We start from the raw sequence: 19,557 nt of genomic DNA, 5'->3' as shown, positions 1-19,557 counted from the left end.
GACTTATTCTTTCTGCATTTGTCCACCTGATGAAGAAACAGTACAGGTGAATCTTCATCAGGTAACAAAGCATGCTAGACCAAGTCAGACTTCTTCTCTCTGCTGCTTTTATTACTGCGGCTGCTGCTCCTTGTCCTTTTCCTCCTACCAATGTTGCTACTGGTCCTCCTTCTTCTTCTTCTTCTTCTTCTTCTTCTGCTGCTGCTGCTGCTGAGAAGAAGTCAGACTTGTTCTTCCTGCATTTGTCCACCTGATGAAGAAACAGTACACCAAGTGAATATATTCATCAGGTAACAAAGCATGCTAGACCAAGTCAGACTTCTTCTCTCTGCTGCTTTTGTTACTGCTGCTGCTGCTCCTTGTCCTTTTCCTCGTACCAATGTTGCTGCTGGTCCTCCTTCTTCTTCTTCTTCTTCTTCTTCTTCTTCTGCTGCTGCTGCTGCTGAGAAGAAGTCAGACTTGTTCTTTCTGCATTTGTCCACCTGATGAAGAAACAGTACAAGTGAATCTTCATCAGTAACAAAGCATGCTAGACCAAGTCAGACTTCTTCTTTCTGCTGCTTTTGTTACTGCTGCTGCTGCTCCTTGTCCTTTTCCTCGTACCAATGTTGCTGCTGGTCCTCCTTCTTCTTCTTCTTCTGCTGCTGCTGCTGCTGCTGCTGCTGCTGAGAAGAAGTCAGACTTGTTCTTTCTGCATTTGTCCACCTGATGAAGAAACAGTACAAGTGAATCTTCATCAGGTAACAAAGCATGCTAGACCAAGTCAGACTTCTTCTCTCTGCTGCTTTTGTTACTGCTGCTGCTGCTCCTTGTTCTTTTCCTCGTACCAATGTTGCTGCTGGTCCTCCTTCTTCTTCTTCTTCTTCTCCTGCTGCTGCTGCTGCTGCTGCTGAGAAGAAGTCAGACTTGTTCTTTCTGCATTTGTCCACCTGATGAAGAAACAGTACAAGTGAATCTTCATCAGGTAACAAAGCATGCTAGACCAAGTCAGACTTCTTCTCTCTGCTGCTTTTTTTACTGCTGCTGCTGCTCCTTGTCCTTTTCCTCCTACCAATGTTGCTGCTGGTCCTCCTCCTTCTTCTTCTTCTTCTTCTTCTTCTGCTGCTGCTGCTGCTGCTGCTGCTGCTGAGAAGAAGTCAGACTTATTCTTTCTGCATTTGTCCACCTGATGAAGGAACAGTACAGGTGAATCTTCATCAGGTAACAAAGCATGCTAGACCAAGTCAGACTTCTTCTCTCTGCTGCTTTTATTACTGCTGCTGCTGCTCCTTGTCCTTTTCCTCCTACCAATGTTGCTGCTGGTCCTTCTTCTTCTTCTTCTTCTTCTTCTTCTGCTGCTGCTGCTGCTGAGAAGAAGTCAGACTTGTTCTTCCTGCATTTGTCCACCTGATGAAGAAACAGTACAAGTGAATCTTCATCAGGTAACAAAGCATGCTAGACCAAGTCAGACTTCTTCTCTCTGCTGCTTTTGTTACTGCTGCTGCTGCTCCTTGTCCTTTTCCTCGTACCAATGTTGCTGCTGGTCCTTCTTCTTCTTCTTCTTCTTCTTTTTCTTCTACTGCTGCTGCTGCTGCTGCTGAGAAGAAGTCAGACTTGTTCTTTCTGCATTTGTCCACCTGATGAAGAAACAGTACAAGTGAATCTTCATCAGGTAACAAAGCATGCTAGACCAAGTCAGACTTCTTCTCTCTGCTGCTTTTGTTACTGCTGCTGCTGCTCCTTGTCCCTTTTCCTCGTACCAATGTTGCTGCTGGTCCTCCTCCTTCTTCTTCTTCTGCTGCTGCTGCTGCTGCTGCTGCTGAGAAGAAGTTAGATTTGTTCTTTCTGCATTTGTCCACCTGATGAAGAAACAGTACAAGTGAATCTTCATCAGGTAACAAAGCATGCTAGACCAAGTCAGACTTCTTCTCTCTGCTGCTTTTGTTACTGCTGCTGCTGCTCCTTGTCCTTTTCCTCGTACCAATGTTGCTGCTGGTCCTCCTTCTTCTTCTTCTTCTTCTTCTGCTGCTGCTGCTGCTGCTGCTGAGAAGAAGTCAGACTTGTTCTTTCTGCATTTGTCCACCTGATGAAGAAACAGTACAAGTGAATCTTCATCAGGTAACAAAGCATGCTAGACCAAGTCAGACTTCTTCTCTCTGCTGCTTTTTTTACTGCTGCTGCTGCTCCTTGTCCTTTTCCTCGTACCAATGTTGCTGCTGGTCCTCCTTCTTCTTCTTCTTCTTCTTCTTCTTCTGCTGCTGCTGCTGCTGCTGCTGCTGCTGAGAAGAAGTCAGACTTATTCTTTCTGCATTTGTCCACCTGATGAAGAAACAGTACAGGTGAATCTTCATCAGGTAACAAAGCATGCTAGACCAAGTCAGACTTCTTCTCTCTGCTGCTTTTATTACTGCTGCTGCTGCTGCTCCTTGTCCCTTTCCTCCTACCAATGTTGCTGCTGGTCCTCCTTCTTCTTCTTCTTCTTCTTCTTCTTCTTCTGCTGCTGCTGCTGCTGCTGAGAAGTCAGACTTGTTCTTCCTGCATTTGTCCACCTGATGAAGAAACAGTACAAGTGAATCTTCATCAGGTAACAAAGCATGCTAGACCAAGTCAGACTTCTTCTCTCTGCTGCTTTTGTTACTGCTGCTGCTGCTCCTTGTCCTTTTCCTCCTACCAATGTTGCTGCTGGTCCTCCTTCTTCTTCTTCTGCTGCTGCTGCTGCTGCTGCTGCTGCTGCTGAGAAGAAGTCAGACTTGTTCTTTCTGCATTTGTCCACCTGATGAAGAAACAGTACAAGTGAATCTTCATCAGGTAACAAAGCATGCTAGACCAAGTCAGACTTCTTCTCTCTGCTGCTTTTGTTACTGCTGCTGCTGCTCCTTGTCCTTTTCCTCGTACCAATGTTGCTGCTGGTCCTCCTTCTTCTTCTTCTTCTTCCTCTGCGGCTGCTGCTGCTGCTGCTGCTGCTGAGAAGAAGTCAGACTTATTCTTTCTGCATTTGTCCACCTGATGAAGAAACAGTACAGGTGAATCTTCATCAGGTAACAAAACATGCTAGACCAAGTCAGACTTCTTCTCTCTGCTGCTTTTATTACTGCTGCTGCTGCTCCTTGTCCTTTTCCTCCTACCAATGTTGCTTCTGGTCCTCCTTCTTCTTCTTCTTCTTCTTCTTCTTCTGCTGCTGCTGCTGCTGAGAAGAAGTCAGACTTGTTCTTTCTGCATTTGTCCACCTGATGAAGAAACAGTACAAGTGAATCTTCATCAGGTAACAAAGCATGCTAGACCAAGTCAGACTTCTTCTCTCTGCTGCTTTTGTTACTGCTGCTGCTGCTCCTTGTCCTTTTCCTCCTACCAATGTTGCTGCTGGTCCTCCTTCTTCATCTTCTTCTTCTTCTTCTTTTTCTTCTACTTCTTCTGCTGCTGCTGCTGCTGCTGCTGCTGCTGCTGAGAAGAAGTCAGACATTCTTTCTGCATTTGTCCACCTGATGAAGAAACAGTACAGGTGAATCTTCATCAGGTAACAAAATATGCTAGACCAAGTCAGACTTCTTCTCTCTGCTGCTTTATTACTGCTGCTGCTGCTCCTTGTCCTTTTCCTCCTACCAATGTTGCTTCTGGTCCTCCTTCTTCTTCTTCTTCTTCTTCTTCTGTCTTCTGCTGCTGCTGCTGGTGAGAAGAAGTCAGACTTGTTTTTTCTGCAATTGTCCACCTGATGAAGAAACAGTACAAGTGAATCTTCATCAGGTAACAAAGCATGCTAGACCAAGTCAGACTTCTTCTCTCTGCAGCTTTTGTTACTGCTGCTGCTGCTCCTTGTCCTTTTCCTCGTACCAATGTTGCTGCTGGTCCTCCTTTTTCTTCTTCTTCTTCTTCTTCTGCTGCTGCTGCTGCTGCTGAGAAGAAGTCAGACTTGTTCTTTCTGCATTTGTCCACCTGATGAAGAAACAGTACAAGTGAATCTTCATCAGGTAACAAAGCATGCTAGACCAAGTCAGACTTCTTCTCTCTGCAGCTTTTGTTACTGCTGCTGCTGCTCCTTGTCCTTTTCCTCGTACCAATGTTGCTGCTGGTCCTCCTTTTTCTTCTTCTTCTTCTTCTTCTGCTGCTGCTGCTGCTGCTGAGAAGAAGTCAGACTTGTTCTTTCTGCATTTGTCCACCTGATGAAGAAACAGTACAAGTGAATCTTCTTCAGGTAACAAAGCATGCTAGACCAAGTCAGACTTCTTCTCTCTGCTGCTTTTGTTACTGCTGCTGCTGCTCCTTGTCCTTTTCCTCCTACCAATGTTGCTGCTGGTCCTCCTTCTTCATCTTCTTCTTCTTCTTCTTTTTCTACTTCTTCTTCTGCTGCTGCTGCTGAGAAGAAGTCAGACTTATTCTTTCTGCATTTGTCCACCTGATGAAGAAACAGTACAGGTGAATCTTCATCAGGTAACAAAGCATGCTAGACCAAGTCAGACTTCTTCTCTCTGCTGCTTTTGTTACTGCTGCTGCTGCTCCTTGTCCTATTCCTCCTACCAATGTTGCTGCTGGTCCTTCTTCTTCTTCTTCTTCTTCTTCTTCTTCTCCTTCTGCTGCTGCTGCTGCTTCTGAGAAGAAGTCAGACTTGCTCTTTCTGCATTTGTCCACCTGATGAAGAAACAGTACAAGTGAATCTTCATCAGGTAACAAAGCATGCTAGACCAAGTCAGACTTCTCTCTGCTGCTTTTGTTACTGCTGCTGCTGCTCCTTGTCCTTTTCCTCCTACCAATGTTGCTGCTGGTCCTCCTTTTTCTTCTTCTTCTTCTTCTTCTTCTGCTGCTGCTGCTGCTACTGAGAAGAAGTCAGACTTGTTCTTTCTGCATTTGTCCACCTGATGAAGAAACAGTACAAGTGAATCTTCATCAGGTAACAAAGCATGCTAGACCAAGTCAGACTTCTTCTCTCTGCTGCTTTTGTTACTGCTGCTGCTGCTCCTTGTCCTTTTCCTCGTACCAATGTTGCTGCTGGTCCTCCTTCTTCTTCTTCTTCTTCTGCTGCTGCTGCTGCTGCTGCTGCTGAGAAGAGGTCAGACTTATTCTTTCTGCATTTGTCCACCTGATGAAGAAACAGTACAAGTGAATCTTCATCAGGTAACAAAGCATGCTAGACCAAGTCAGACTTCTTCTCTCTGCTGCTTTTTTTACTGCTGCTGCTGCTCCTTGTCCTTTTCCTCCTACCAATGTTGCTGCTGGTCCTCCTTCTTCTTCTTCTTCTTCTTCTTCTTCTTCTTCTTCTGCTGCTGCTGCTGCTGCTGCTGCTGCTGCTGCTGAGAAGAAGTCAGACTTATTCTTTCTGCATTTGTCCACCTGATGAAGAAACAGTACAGGTGAATCTTCATCAGGTAACAAAGCATGCTAGACCAAGTCAGACTTCTTCTCTCTGCTGCTTTTATTACTGCTGCTGCTGCTCCTTGTCCTTTTCCTCCTACCAATGTTGCTACTGGTCCTCCTTCTTCTTCTTCTTCTTCTTCTTCTGCTGCTGCTGCTGCTGAGAAGAAGTCAGACTTGTTCTTCCTGCATTTGTCCACCTGATGAAGAAACAGTACAAGTGAATATTCATCAGGTAACAAAGCATGCTAGACCAAGTCAGACTTCTTCTCTCTGCTGCTTTTGTTACTGCTGCTGCTGCTCCTTGTCCTTTTCCTCGTACCAATGTTGCTGCTGGTCCTCCTTCTTCTTCTTCTTCTTCTTCTTCTTCTTCTTCTTCTTCTTCTTCTGCTGCTGCTGCTGCTGCTGAGAAGAAGTCAGACTTGTTCTTTCTGCATTTGTCCACCTGATGAAGAAACAGTACAAGTGAATCTTCATCAGGTAACAAAGCATGCTAGACCAAGTCAGACTTCTTCTCTCTGCTGCTTTTGTTACTGCTGCTGCTGCTCCTTGTCCTTTTCCTCGTACCAATGTTGCTGCTGGTCCTCCTTCTTCTTCTTCTGCTGCTGCTGCTGCTGCTGCTGCTGCTGCTGAGAAGAAGTCAGACTTGTTCTTTCTGCATTTGTCCACCTGATGAAGAAACAGTACAAGTGAATCTTCATCAGGTAACAAAGCATGCTAGACCAAGTCAGACTTCTTCTCTCTGCTGCTTTTTTTACTGCTGCTGCTGCTCCTTGTCCTTTTCCTCCTACCAATGTTGCTGCTGGTCCTCCTTCTTCTTCTTCTTCTTCTTCTTCTTCTTCTTCTGCTGCTGCTGCTGCTGCTGCTGCTGCTGCTGAGAGGAAGTCAGACTTATTCTTTCTGCATTTGTCCACCTGATGAAGAAACAGTACAGGTGAATCTTCATCAGGTAACAAAGCATGCTAGACCAAGTCAGACTTCTTCTCTCTGCTGCTTTTATTACTGCTGCTGCTGCTCCTTGTCCTTTTCCTCCTACCAATGTTGCTACTGGTCCTCCTTCTTCTTCTTCTTCTTCTTCTGCTGCTGCTGCTGCTGAGAAGAAGTCAGACTTGTTCTTCCTGCATTTGTCCACCTGATGAAGAAACAGTACAAGTGAATATTCATCAGGTAACAAAGCATGCTAGACCAAGTCAGACTTCTTCTCTCTGCTGCTTTTGTTACTGCTGCTGCTGCTCCTTGTCCTTTTCCTCGTACCAATGTTGCTGCTGGTCCTCCTTCTTCTTCTTCTTCTTCTTCTTCTACTTCTTCTTCTGCTGCTGCTGCTGCTGAGAAGAAGTCAGACTTGTTCTTTCTGCATTTGTCCACCTGATGAAGAAACAGTACAAGTGAATCTTCATCAGGTAACAAAGCATGCTAGACCAAGTCAGACTTCTTCTCTCTGCTGCTTTTGTTACTGCTGCTGCTGCTCCTTGTCCTTTTCCTCGTACCAATGTTGCTGCTGGTCCTCCTTCTTCTTCTTCTGCTGCTGCTGCTGCTGCTGCTGCTGCTGCTGAGAAGAAGTCAGACTTGTTCTTTCTGCATTTGTCCACCTGATGAAGAAACAGTACAAGTGAATCTTCATCAGGTAACAAAGCATGCTAGACCAACTCAGACTTCTTCTCTCTGCTGCTTTTGTTACTGCTGCTGCTGCTCCTTGTCCTTTTCCTCGTACCAATGTTGCTGCTGGTCCTCCTTCTTCTTCTTCTTCTTCTCCTGCTGCTGCTGCTGCTGCTGCTGAGAAGAAGTCAGACTTGTTCTTTCTGCATTTGTCCACCTGATGAAGAAACAGTACAAGTGAATCTTCATCAGGTAACAAAGCATGCTAGACCAAGTCAGACTTCTTCTCTCTGCTGCTTTTTTTACTGCTGCTGCTGCTCCTTGTCCTTTTCCTCCTACCAATGTTGCTGCTGGTCCTCCTCCTTCTTCTTCTTCTTCTTCTTCTTCTGCTGCTGCTGCTGCTGCTGCTGCTGCTGCTGCTGAGAAGAAGTCAGACTTATTCTTTCTGCATTTGTCCACCTGATGAAGAAACAGTACAGGTGAATCTTCATCAGGTAACAAAGCATGCTAGACCAAGTCAGACTTCTTCTCTCTGCTGCTTTTATTACTGCTGCTGCTGCTCCTTGTCCTTTTCCTCCTACCAATGTTGCTGCTGGTCCTTCTTCTTCTTCTTCTTCTTCTTCTGCTGCTGCTGCTGCTGAGAAGAAGTCAGACTTGTTCTTCCTGCATTTGTCCACCTGATGAAGAAACAGTACAAGTGAATCTTCATCAGGTAACAAAGCATGCTAGACCAAGTCAGACTTCTTCTCTCTGCTGCTTTTGTTACTGCTGCTGCTGCTCCTTGTCCTTTTCCTCGTACCAATGTTGCTGCTGGTCCTTCTTCTTCTTCTTCTTCTTCTTCTTCTTCTTCTGCTGCTGCTGCTGCTGCTGAGAAGAAGTCAGACTTGTTCTTTCTGCATTTGTCCACCTGATGAAGAAACAGTACAAGTGAATCTTCATCAGGTAACAAAGCATGCTAGACCAAGTCAGACTTCTTCTCTCTGCTGCTTTTGTTACTGCTGCTGCTGCTCCTTGTCCTTTTCCTCGTACCAATGTTGCTGCTGGTCCTCCTTCTTCTTCTTCTTCTGCTGCTGCTGCTGCTGCTGCTGCTGAGAAGAAGTTAGATTTGTTCTTTCTGCATTTATCCACCTGATGAAGAAACAGTACAAGTGAATCTTCATCAGGTAACAAAGCATGCTAGACCAAGTCAGACTTCTTCTCTCTGCTGCTTTTGTTACTGCTGCTGCTGCTCCTTGTCCTTTTCCTCGTACCAATGTTGCTGCTGGTCCTCCTTCTTCTTCTTCTTCTTCTTCTGCTGCTGCTGCTGCTGCTGCTGAGAAGAAGTCAGACTTGTTCTTTCTGCATTTGTCCACCTGATGAAGAAACAGTACAAGTGAATCTTCATCAGGTAACAAAGCATGCTAGACCAAGTCAGACTTCTTCTCTCTGCTGTTTTTTTTACTGCTGCTGCTGCTCCTTGTCCTTTTCCTCCTACCAATGTTGCTGCTGGTCCTCCTTCTTCTTCTTCTTCTTCTTCTTCTTCTGCTGCTGCTGCTGCTGCTGCTGCTGCTGCTGCTGAGAAGAAGTCAGACTTATTCTTTCTGCATTTGTCCACCTGATGAAGAAACAGTACAGGTGAATCTTCATCAGGTAACAAAGCATGCTAGACCAAGTCAGACTTCTTCTCTCTGCTGCTTTTATTACTGCTGCTGCTGCTGCTCCTTGTCCCTTTCCTCCTACCAATGTTGCTGCTGGTCCTCCTTCTTCTTCTTCTTCTTCTTCTTCTTCTTCTTCTTCTTCTTCTGCTGCTGCTGCTGCTGCTGAGAAGTCAGACTTGTTCTTCCTGCATTTGTCCACCTGATGAAGAAACAGTACAAGTGAATCTTCATCAGGTAACAAAGCATGCTAGACCAAGTCAGACTTCTTCTCTCTGCTGCCTTTCTTACTGCTGCTACTGCTCCTTATCATTTTCCTCCTACCAATGTTGCTGCTGGTCCTCCTTCTTCTTTTTCTTTTTCTTCTTCTGCTGCTGCTGCTGCTGCTGAGAAGAAGTCAGACTTGTTCTTTCTGCATTTGTCCACCTGATGAAGAAACAGTACAGGTGAATCTTCATCAGCTAACAAAGCATGCCATACCAAGTCAGACTTCTTCTCTCTGCTGCTTTTGTTACTGCTGCTGCTGCTCCTTGTCCTTTTCCTCCTACCAATGTTGCTGCTGGTCCTCCTTCTTCTTCTTCTTCTTCTTCTTCTTCTTCTTCTTCTGCTGCTGCTGCTGCTGCTGCTGCTGCTGCTGCTGCTGCTGAGAAGAAGTCAGACTTGTTCTTTCTGCATTTGTCCACCTGATGAAGAAACAGTACAGGTGAATCTTCATCAGGTAACAAAGCATGCTAGACCAAGTCAGACTTCTTCTCTCAGCTGCTTTTTTTACTGCTGCTGCTGCTCCTTGTCCTTTTCCTCCTACCAATGTTGCTGCTGGTCCTCCTTCTTCTTCTTCTTCTTCTTCTTTTTCTTCTGCTGCAGCTGCTGCTGCTGCTGCTGAGAAGAAGAAGTCAGACTTTTTCTTTCTGCATTTGTCCACCTGATGAAGAAACAGTACAGGTGAATCTTCATCAGGTAACAAAGCATGCTAGACCAAGTCAGACTTCTTCTCTCTGCTGCTTTTGTTACTGATGCTGCTGCTCTTTGTCCTTTTCCTCCTACCAATGTTGCTGCTGGTCTTCCTTCTTCTTCTTTTTCTTCTTCTTCTTCTGCTGCTACTGCTGCTGTTGCTGCTGGTGAGAAGAAGTCAGACTTGTTCTTTCTGCATTTGTCCACCTGATGAAGAAACAGTACAAGTGAATCTTCATCAGGTAACAAAGCATGCTAGACCAAGTCAGACTTCTTCTCTCTGCTGCTTTTGTTACTGCTGCTGCTGCTCCTTGTCCTTTTCCTCGTACCAATGTTGCTGCTGGTCCTCCTTCTTCTTCTTCTTCTTCTTCTGCTGCTGCTGCTGCTGCTGCTGCTGCTGAGAAGAAGTCAGACTTGTTCTTTCTGCATTTGTCCACCTGATGAAGAAACAGTACAAGTGAATCTTCATCAGGTAACAAAGCATGCTAGACCAAGTCAGACTTCTTCTCTCTGCTGCTTTTTTTACTGCTGCTGCTGCTCCTTGTCCTTTTCCTCCTACCAATGTTGCTGCTGGTCCTCCTTCTTCTTCTTCTTCTTCTTCTTCTTCTTCTGCTGCTGCTGCTGCTGCTGCTGCTGCTGAGAAGAAGTCAGACTTATTCTTTCTGCATTTGTCCACCTGATGAAGAAACAGTACAGGTGAATATTCATCAGGTAACAAAGCATGCTAGACCAAGTCAGACTTCTTCTCTCTGCTGCTTTTATTACTGCTGCTGCTGCTGCTCCTTGTCCCTTTCCTCCTACCAATGTTGCTGCTGGTCCTCCTTCTTCTTCTTCTTCTTCTTCTTCTTCTTCTTCTTCTGCTGCTGCTGCTGCTGCTGAGAAGTCAGACTTGTTCTTCCTGCATTTGTCCACCTGATGAAGAAACAGTACAAGTGAATCTTCATCAGGTAACAAAGCATGCTAGACCAAGTCAGACTTCTTCTCTCTGCTGCCTTTCTTACTGCTGCTGCTGCTCCTTATCATTTTCCTCCTACCAATGTTGCTGCTGGTCCTCCTTCTTCTTTTTCTTTTTCTTCTTCTGCTGCTGCTGCTGCTGCTGAGAAGAAGTCAGACTTGTTCTTTCTGCATTTGTCCACCTGATGAAGAAACAGTACAGGTGAATCTTCATCAGCTAACAAAGCATGCCATACCAAGTCAGACTTCTTCTCTCTGCTGCTTTTGTTACTGCTGCTGCTGCTCCTTGTCCTTTTCCTCCTACCAATGTTGCTGCGGGTCCTCCTTCTTCTTCTTCTTCTTCTTCTTCTTCTTCTGCTGCTGCTGCTGCTGCTGCTGCTGCTGCTGCTGCTGCTGAGAAGAAGTCAGACTTGTTCTTTCTGCATTTGTCCACCTGATGAAGAAACAGTACAGGTGAATATTCATCAGGTAACAAAGCATGCTAGACCAAGTCAGACTTCTTCTCTCTGCTGCTTTTATTACTGCTGCTGCTGCTGCTCCTTGTCCCTTTCCTCCTACCAATGTTGCTGCTGGTCCTCCTTCTTCTTCTTCTTCTTCTTCTTCTTCTTCTTCTTCTGCTGCTGCTGCTGCTGCTGAGAAGTCAGACTTGTTCTTCCTGCATTTGTCCACCTGATGAAGAAACAGTACAAGTGAATCTTCATCAGGTAACAAAGCATGCTAGACCAAGTCAGACTTCTTCTCTCTGCTGCCTTTCTTACTGCTGCTGCTGCTCCTTATCATTTTCCTCCTACCAATGTTGCTGCTGGTCCTCCTTCTTCTTTTTCTTTTTCTTCTTCTGCTGCTGCTGCTGCTGCTGCTGCTGAGAAGAAGTCAGACTTGTTCTTTCTGCATTTGTCCACCTGATGAAGAAACAGTACAGGTGAATCTTCATCAGCTAACAAAGCATGCCATACCAAGTCAGACTTCTTCTCTCTGCTGCTTTTGTTACTGCTGCTGCTGCTCCTTGTCCTTTTCCTCCTACCAATGTTGCTGCTGGTCCTCCTTCTTCTTCTTCTTCTTCTTCTTCTTCTTCTTCTTCTGCTGCTGCTGCTGCTGCTGCTGCTGCTGCTGCTGCTGAGAAGAAGTCAGACTCGTTCTTTCTGCATTTGTCCACCTGATGAAGAAACAGTACAGGTGAATCTTCATCAGGTAACAAAGCATGCTAGACCAAGTCAGACTTCTTCTCTCTGCTGCTTTTATTACTGCTGCTGCTGCTCCTTGTCCTTTTCCTCCTACCAATGTTGCTGCTGGTCCTCCTTCTTCTTCTTCTTCTTCTTCTTTTTCTTCTGCTGCAGCTGCTGCTGCTGCTGCTGAGAAGAAGAAGTCAGACTTGTTCTTTCTGCATTTGTCCACCTGATGAAGAAACAGTACAGGTGAATTTTCATCAGGTAACAAAGCATGCTAGACCAAGTCAGACTTCTTCTCTCTGCTGCTTTTGTTACTGATGCTGCTGCTCTTTGTCCTTTTCCTCCTACCAATGTTGCTGCTGGTCTTCCTTCTTCTTCTTTTTCTTCTTCTTCTTCTGCTGCTACTGCTGCTGTTGCTGCTGGTGAGAAGAAGTCAGACTTGTTCTTTCTGCATTTGTCCACCTGATGAAGAAACAGTACAAGTGAATCTTCATCAGGTAACAAAGCATGCTAGACCAAGTCAGACTTCTTCTCTCTGCTGCTTTTGTTACTGCTGCTGCTGCTCCTTGTCCTTTTCCTCCTACCAATGTTGCTGCTGGTCCTCCTTCTTCTTCTTCTTCTTCTTCTTCTTCTTCTTCCTCTGCTGCTTCTGCTGCTGCTGAGAAGGAGTCAGACTTATTCTTTCTGCAGTTTTTCCACCTGATGAAGAAACAGTACAAGTGAATCTTCATTAGCTAACAAAGCATGCTAGACCAAGTCAGACTTCTTCTCTCTGCTGATTTTGTTACTGGTGCTGCTGCTCCTTGTCCTTTTCCTCCTACCAATGTTGCTGCTGGTCCTCCTTCTTCTTCTTCTTCTTCTTCTTCTGCTGCTGCTGCTGCTACTGCTGCTGCTGAGAAGAAGTCAGACTTATTCTTTCTGCATTTGTCCACCTGATGAAGAAACAGTACAGGTGTATCTTCATCAGGTAACAAAGCATGCTAGACCAAGTCAGACTTCTTCTCTCTGCTGCTTTTGTTACTGCTGCTACTGCTCCTTGTCCTTTTCCTCCTACCAATGTTGCTGCTGGTCCTCTTTCTTCTTCTTCCTCTTCTTCTTCTTCTTCTGCTGCTGCTGCTGCTGAGAATAAGTCAGACTTATTCTTTCTGCATTTGTCCACCTGATGAATAAACAGTACAGGTGAATCTTCATCAGGTAACAAAGCATGCTAGACCAAGTCAGACTTCTTCTCTCTGCTGCTTTCGTTACTGCTGCTGCTGCTCCTTGTCCTTTTCCTCCTACCAATGCTGCTGCTGGTCCTCCTTTTTCTTCTTCTTCTTCTTCTTCTTCTTCTTCTGCTGCTGCTGCTGCTGCTGCTGCTGCTGCTGAGAAGAAGTCAGACTTGTTCTTTCTGCATTTGTCCACCTGATGAAGAAACAGTACAAGTGAATCTTCATCAGGTAACAAAGCATGCTAGACCAAGTCAGACTTCTTCTCTCTGCTGCTTTTGTTACTGCTGCTGCTGCTCCTTGTCCTTTTCCTTCTACAAATGTTACTGCTGGTCCTCCTCCTTCTTCTTCTTCTTCTTCTTCTTCTGCTGCTGCTGCTGCTGCTGCTGCTGCGGCTGAGAAGAAGTCAGACTTGTTCTTTCTGCATTTGTCCACCTGATGAAGAAACAGTACAAGTGAATCTTCATCAGGTAACAAAGCATGCTAGACCAAGTCAGACTTCTTCTCTCTGCTACTTTTGTTACTGCTGCTGCTGCTCCTTGTCCTTTTCCTCCTACCAATGTTGCTGCTGGTCCTCCTCCTCCTTCTTCTTCTTCTTCTTCTTCTTCTTCTTCTTCTTCTTCTGCTGCTGCTGAGGAGAAGAAGTCAGACTTGTTCTTTCTGCATTTGTCCACCTGATGAAGAAACAGTACAGGTGAATCTTCAACAGGTAACAAAGCATGCTAGACCAAGTCAGACTTCTTCTCTCTGCTGCTTTCGTTACTGCTGCTGCTGCTCCTTGTCCTTTTCCTCCTACCAATGTTGCTGCTGGTCCTCCTTCTTCTTCTTCTTCTTCTTCTTCTGCTGTTGCTGCTGCTGAGGAGAAGAAGTCAGACTTGTTCTTTCTGCATTTGTCCACCTGATGAAGAAACAGTACAGGTGAATCTTCATCAGGTAACAAAGCATGCTAGACCAAGTCAGACTTCTTCTTTCTGCTGCTTATGTTACAGCTGATGCTGCTCTTATTCCCACTGTTTATATTTTTTTTCTGTATCGTGTATTTTTTTAGGATACTGGATTTTCTATTACTTTTTTTTCATTTTCTGTTTTTTATATTTTTTTGTTTTTTTATATATATTTTTGGCGATTTTCTAGTTTTAATGTTTTTAATACTCCTCTACTTCTAACTTACTCCTCTTCTTCATTGAAGATATTTTTAAGTGAATCACATTTCCCCCTGACTTCCTTAAGTATATGATCAATCCTGGTCTTCTTAGCAAATCTTTCAAGTCTTTCTTTCCTATTCAATTCTTCCAGAATTCGAATTTCCTTCTCTTTCTCCATGATGATTCTCTTCAGATTGATAATTTCTTCTGCCATTTGGTTCACCAGAAGATTCAATTTGTTCTTTACCTCAATGACATAGTGAAGAACAAGTCCTTTTTGTTTAATCTCTGCTTTTTCCTCTTCAATTCTTTCTTCCAAAATTCGAATTTCATCTTCTTTGGCTTTGATAATTCTCTTCAGAGAAGTAATTTCGTCTTCTCTTTCTTTCTTTTCCTGAAGAACAATATTTAGTTCTTCTTTTACTTTTCTTCTTTCTTCTTTTTCTTCTTCAATGTTCTCCTCCAGTCTTATCCTTTCATTTTGTTCATCCATTATAATTCTCTTCAGAGAAGTAATTTCGTCTTCTCCTTCTTTCTTTTCCTCAAGAACACTATTCAGTTGTTCTTGTACTTTTCTTCTTTCTTCTTCAATGTTCTTCTCCATTATAAAATTTTCCTCTTCTTGATCTATTATAATTCTCTTCAGAGAAGTAATTTCGTCTTCTCTTTCTTTCTTTACCTCAAGAACACTATTCAGTTCTTCTTGTACTTTTCTTCTTTCTTCTTTTTCTTCTTCAATGTTCTCCTCCATTATAATCTTTTCCTCTTCTTGATCCATTATAATTCTCTTCAGAGAAGTAATTTCGTCTTCTCTTTCTTTCTTTTCCTCAAGAACACTATTCAGTTGTTCTTGTACTTTTCTTCTTTCTTCTTCAATGTTCTCCTCCATTATAATCTTTTCCTCAAGAACTCTTTTCAGTTGTTCTTGTACTTTTCTTCTTTCTTCTTCAATGTTCTCCTCCATTATAATCTTTTCCTCTTTTTGATCCAATATAATTCTCTTCAGAGAATTAATTTCGTCTTCTCTTTCTTTCTTTTCCTCAAGAACACTATTCAGTTGTTCTTGTACTTTTTTTCTTTCTTCTTCAATGTTCTCCTCCATTATAATCTTTTCCTCTTCTTGATCCAATATAATTCTCTTCAGAGAATTAATTTCGTCTTCTCTTTCTTTCTTTTCCTCAAGAACACTATTCAGTTGTTCTTGTACTTTTCTTCTTTCTTCTTCAATGTTCGCCTCCATTATAATCTTTTCCTCTTTTTGATCCAATATAATTCTCTTCAGAGAATTAATTTCGTCTTCTCTTTCTTTCTTTTCCTCAAGAACACTATTCAGTTGTTCTTGTACTTTTCTTCTTTCTTCTTCAATGTTCGCCTCCATTATAATCTTTTCCTCTTTTTGATCCAATATAATTCTCTTCAGAGAATTAATTTCGTCTTCTCTTTCTTTCTTTTCCTCAAGAACACTATTCAGTTGTTCTTGTACTTTTCTTCTTTCTTCTTCAATGTTCGCCTCCATTATAATCTTTTCCTCTTTTTGATCCAATATAATTCTCTTCAGAGAATTAATTTCGTCTTCTCTTTCTTTCTTTTCCTCAAGAACACTATTCAGTTGTTCTTGTACTTTTCTTCTTTCTTCTTCAATGTTCGCCTCCATTATAATCTTTTCCTCTTTTTGATCCAATATAATTCTCTTCAGAGAATTAATTTCGTCTTCTCTTTCTTTCTTTTCCTCAAGAACACTATTCAGTTGTTCTTGTACTTTTCTTCTTTCTTCTTCAATGTTCGCCTCCATTATAATCTTTTCCTCTTTTTGATCCAATATAATTCTCTTCAGAGAATTAATTTCGTCTTCTCTTTCTTTCTTTTCCTCAAGAACACTATTCAGTTGTTCTTGTACTTTTCTTCTTTCTTCTTCAATGTTCTCCTCCATTATAATCTTTTCCTCTTCTTGATCCAATATAATTCTCTTCAGAGAATTAATTTCGTCTTCTCTTTCTTTCTTTTCCTCAAGAACACTATTCAGTTGTTCTTGTACTTTTCTTCTTTCTTCTTCAATGTTCGCCTCCATTATAATCTTTTCCTCTTTTTGATCCAATATAATTCTCTTCAGAGAATTAATTTCGTCTTCTCTTTCTTTCTTTTCCTCAAGAACACTATTCAGTTGTTCTTGTACTTTTCTTCTTTCTTCTTCAATGTTCGCCTCCATTATAATCTTTTCCTCTTTTTGATCCAATATAATTCTCTTCAGAGAATTAATTTCGTCTTCTCTTTCTTTCTTTTCCTCAAGAACACTATTCAGTTGTTCTTGTACTTTTCTTCTTTCTTCTTCAATGTTCTCCTCCATTATAATCTTTTCCTCTTTTTGATCCAATATAATTCTCTTCAGAGAATTAATTTCGTCTTCTCTTTCTTTCTTTTCCTCAAGAACTCTATTCAGTTGTTCTTGTACTTTTCTTCTTTCTTCTTCAATGTTCGCCTCCATTATAATCTTTTCCTCAAGAACTCTATTCAGTTGTTCTTGTACTTTTCTTCTTTCTTCTTCAATGTTCTCGTCCATTACAATCTTTTCCTCTTCTTGATCCATTATAATTCTCTTCAGAGAAGTAATTTCGTCTTCTCTTTCTTTCTTTTCCTCAAGAACACTATTCAGTTGTTCTTGTACTTTTCTTCTTTCTTCTTCAATGTTCTCGTCCATTACAATCTTTTCCTCTTCTTGATCCATTATAATTCTCTTCAGAGAAGTAATTTCGTCTTCTCTTTCTTTCTTTTCCTCAAGAACACTATTCAGTTGTTCTTGTACTTTTCTTCTTTCTTCTTCAATGTTCGCCTCCATTATAATCTTTTCCTCAAGAACTCTATTCAGTTGTTCTTGTACTTTTCTTCTTTCTTCTTCAATGTTCTCCTCCATTATAATCTTTTCCTCAAGAACTCTATTCAGTTGTTCTTGTACTTTTCTTCTTTCTTCTTCAATGTTCTCCTCCATTATAATCTTTTCCTCTTCTTGATCCATTATAATTCTCTTCAGAGAAGTAATTTCGTCTTCTCTTTCTTTCTTTTCCTCAAGAACACTATTCAGTTGTTCTTGTACTTTTCTTCTTTCTTCTTCAATGTTCGCCTCCATTATAATCTTTTCCTCAAGAACTCTATTCAGTTGTTCTTGTACTTTTCTTCTTTCTTCTTCAATGTTCTCCTCCATTATAATCTTTTCCTCAAGAACTCTATTCAGTTGTTCTTGTACTTTTCTTCTTTCTTCTTCAATGTTCTCCTCCATTATAATCTTTTCCTCTTCTTGATCCATTATAATTCTCTTCAGAGAAGTAATTTCGTCTTCTCTTTCTTTCTTTTCCTCAAGAACTCTATTCAGTTGTTCTTGTACTTTTCTTCTTTCTTCTTCAATGTTCGCCTCCATTATAATCTTTTCCTCAAGAACTCTATTCAGTTGTTCTTGTACTTTTCTTCTTTCTTCTTCAATGTTCTCCTCCATTATAATCTTTTCCTCAAGAACTCTATTCAGTTGTTCTTGTACTTTTCTTCTTTCTTCTTCAATGTTCTCGTCCATTACAATCTTTTCCTCTTCTTGATCCATTATAATTCTCTTCAGAGAAGTAATTTCGTCTTCTCTTTCTTTCTTTTCCTCAAGAACACTATTCAGTTGTTCTTGTACTTTTCTTCTTTCTTCTTCAATGTTCTCCTCCATTATAATCTTTTCCTCAAGAACTCTATTCAGTTGTTCTTGTACTTTTCTTCTTTCTTCTTCAATGTTCTCCTCCATTACAATCTTTTCCTCTTCTTGATCCATTATAATTCTCTTCAGAGAAGTAATTTCGTCTTCTCTTTCTTTCTTTTCCTCAAGAACACTATTCAGTTGTTCTTGTACTTTTCTTCTTTCTTCTTCAATGTTCGCCTCCATTATAATCTTTTCCTCAAGAACTCTATTCAGTTGTTCTTGTACTTTTCTTCTTTCTTCTTCAATGTTCTCCTCCATTATAATCTTTTCCTCAAGAACTCTATTCAGTTGTTCTTGTACTTTTCTTCTTTCTTCTTCAATGTTCTCCTCCATTATAATCTTTTCCTCTTCTTGATCCATTATAATTCTCTTCAGAGAAGTAATTTCGTCTTCTCTTTCTTTCTTTTCCTCAAGAACACTATTCAGTTGTTCTTGTACTTTTCTTCTTTCTTCTTCAATGTTCTCCTCCATTATAATCTTTTCCTCAAGAACTCTATTCAGTTGTTCTTGTACTTTTCTTCTTTCTTCTTCAATGTTCTCCTCCATTACAATCTTTTCCTCTTCTTGATCCATTATAATTCTCTTCAGAGAAGTAATTTCGTCTTCTCTTTCTTTCTTTTCCTCAAGAACACTATTCAGTTGTTCTTGTACTTTTCTTCTTTCTTCTTCAATGTTCGCCTCCATTATAATCTTTTCCTCAAGAACTCTATTCAGTTGTTCTTGTACTTTTCTTCTTTCTTCTTCAATGTTCTCCTCCATTATAATCTTTTCCTCTTCTTTATCCATTATAATTCTCTTCAGAGAAGTAATTTCGTCTTCTCTTTCTTTCTTTTCCTCAAGAACACTATTCAGTTGTTCTTGTACTTTTCTTCTTTCTTCTTCAATGTTCTCCTCCATTATAATCTTTTCCTCTTCTTTATCCATTATAATTCTCTTCAGAGAAGTAATTTCGTCTTCTCTTTCTTTCTTTTCCTCAAGAACACTATTCAGTTGTTCTTGTACTTTTCTTCTTTCTTCTTCAATGTTCTCCTCCATTATAATCTTTTCCTCAAGAACTCTATTCAGTTGTTCTTGTTCTTTTCTTCTTTCTTCTTCAATGTTCTCCTCCATTATAATCTTTTCCTCTTCTTTATCCATTATAATTCTCATCAGAGAAGTAATTTCGTCTTCTCTTTCTTTCTTTTCCTCAAGAACACTATTCAGTTGTTCTTGTACTTTTCTTCTTTCTTCTTCAATGTTCTCCTCCATTATAATCTTTTCCTCAAGAACTCTATTCAGTTGTTCTTGTACTTTTCTTCTTTCTTCTTCAATGTTCTCGTCCATTACAATCTTTTCCTCTTCTTGATCCATTATAATTCTCTTCAGAGAAGTAATTTCGTCTTCTCTTTCTTTCTTTTCCTCAAGAACACTATTCAGTTGTTCTTGTACTTTTCTTCTTTCTTCTTCAATGTTCTCCTCCATTATAATCTTTTCCTCAAGAACTCTATTCAGTTGTTCTTGTACTTTTCTTCTTTCTTCTTCAATGTTCTCCTCCATTACAATCTTTTCCTCTTCTTGATCCATTATAATTCTCTTCAGAGAAGTAATTTCGTCTTCTCTTTCTTTCTTTTCCTCAAGAACACTATTCAGTTGTTCTTGTACTTTTCTTCTTTCTTCTTCAATGTTCGCCTCCATTATAATCTTTTCCTCAAGAACTCTATTCAGTTGTTCTTGTACTTTTCTTCTTTCTTCTTCAATGTTCTCCTCCATTATAATCTTTTCCTCTTCTTTATCCATTATAATTCTCTTCAGAGAAGTAATTTCGTCTTCTCTTTCTTTCTTTTCCTCAAGAACACTATTCAGTTGTTCTTGTAC

The 19,557-nt window shown here is 41.4% G+C and overlaps 1 protein-coding gene across 1 annotated transcript in view; it reads right to left on the bottom strand.

Moving 5' to 3' along the window:
- The window catches only part of LOC137660087 (golgin subfamily A member 6-like protein 22), a 54,474-nt gene that overhangs the window by 33,267 nt on the left and 1,650 nt on the right, over positions 1 to 19,557 (bottom strand). Inside the window, exons 2-3 of the mRNA XM_068394806.1 lie at positions 16,501 to 16,740; positions 14,003 to 14,649 (exon numbers count right to left, since the gene is read on the bottom strand). Of these exons, the coding sequence (XP_068250907.1) occupies positions 14,003 to 14,649; positions 16,501 to 16,740 (887 nt within the window). The remainder of the gene's footprint in view (positions 1 to 14,002; positions 14,650 to 16,500; positions 16,741 to 19,557) is intronic.

This window comes from Palaemon carinicauda, chromosome 20 (genome assembly GCF_036898095.1).
Source record: "Palaemon carinicauda isolate YSFRI2023 chromosome 20, ASM3689809v2, whole genome shotgun sequence".
Taxonomy (NCBI): domain Eukaryota; kingdom Metazoa; phylum Arthropoda; class Malacostraca; order Decapoda; family Palaemonidae; genus Palaemon; species Palaemon carinicauda.
This window is presented reverse-complemented; position numbering and strand designations above follow the sequence as displayed.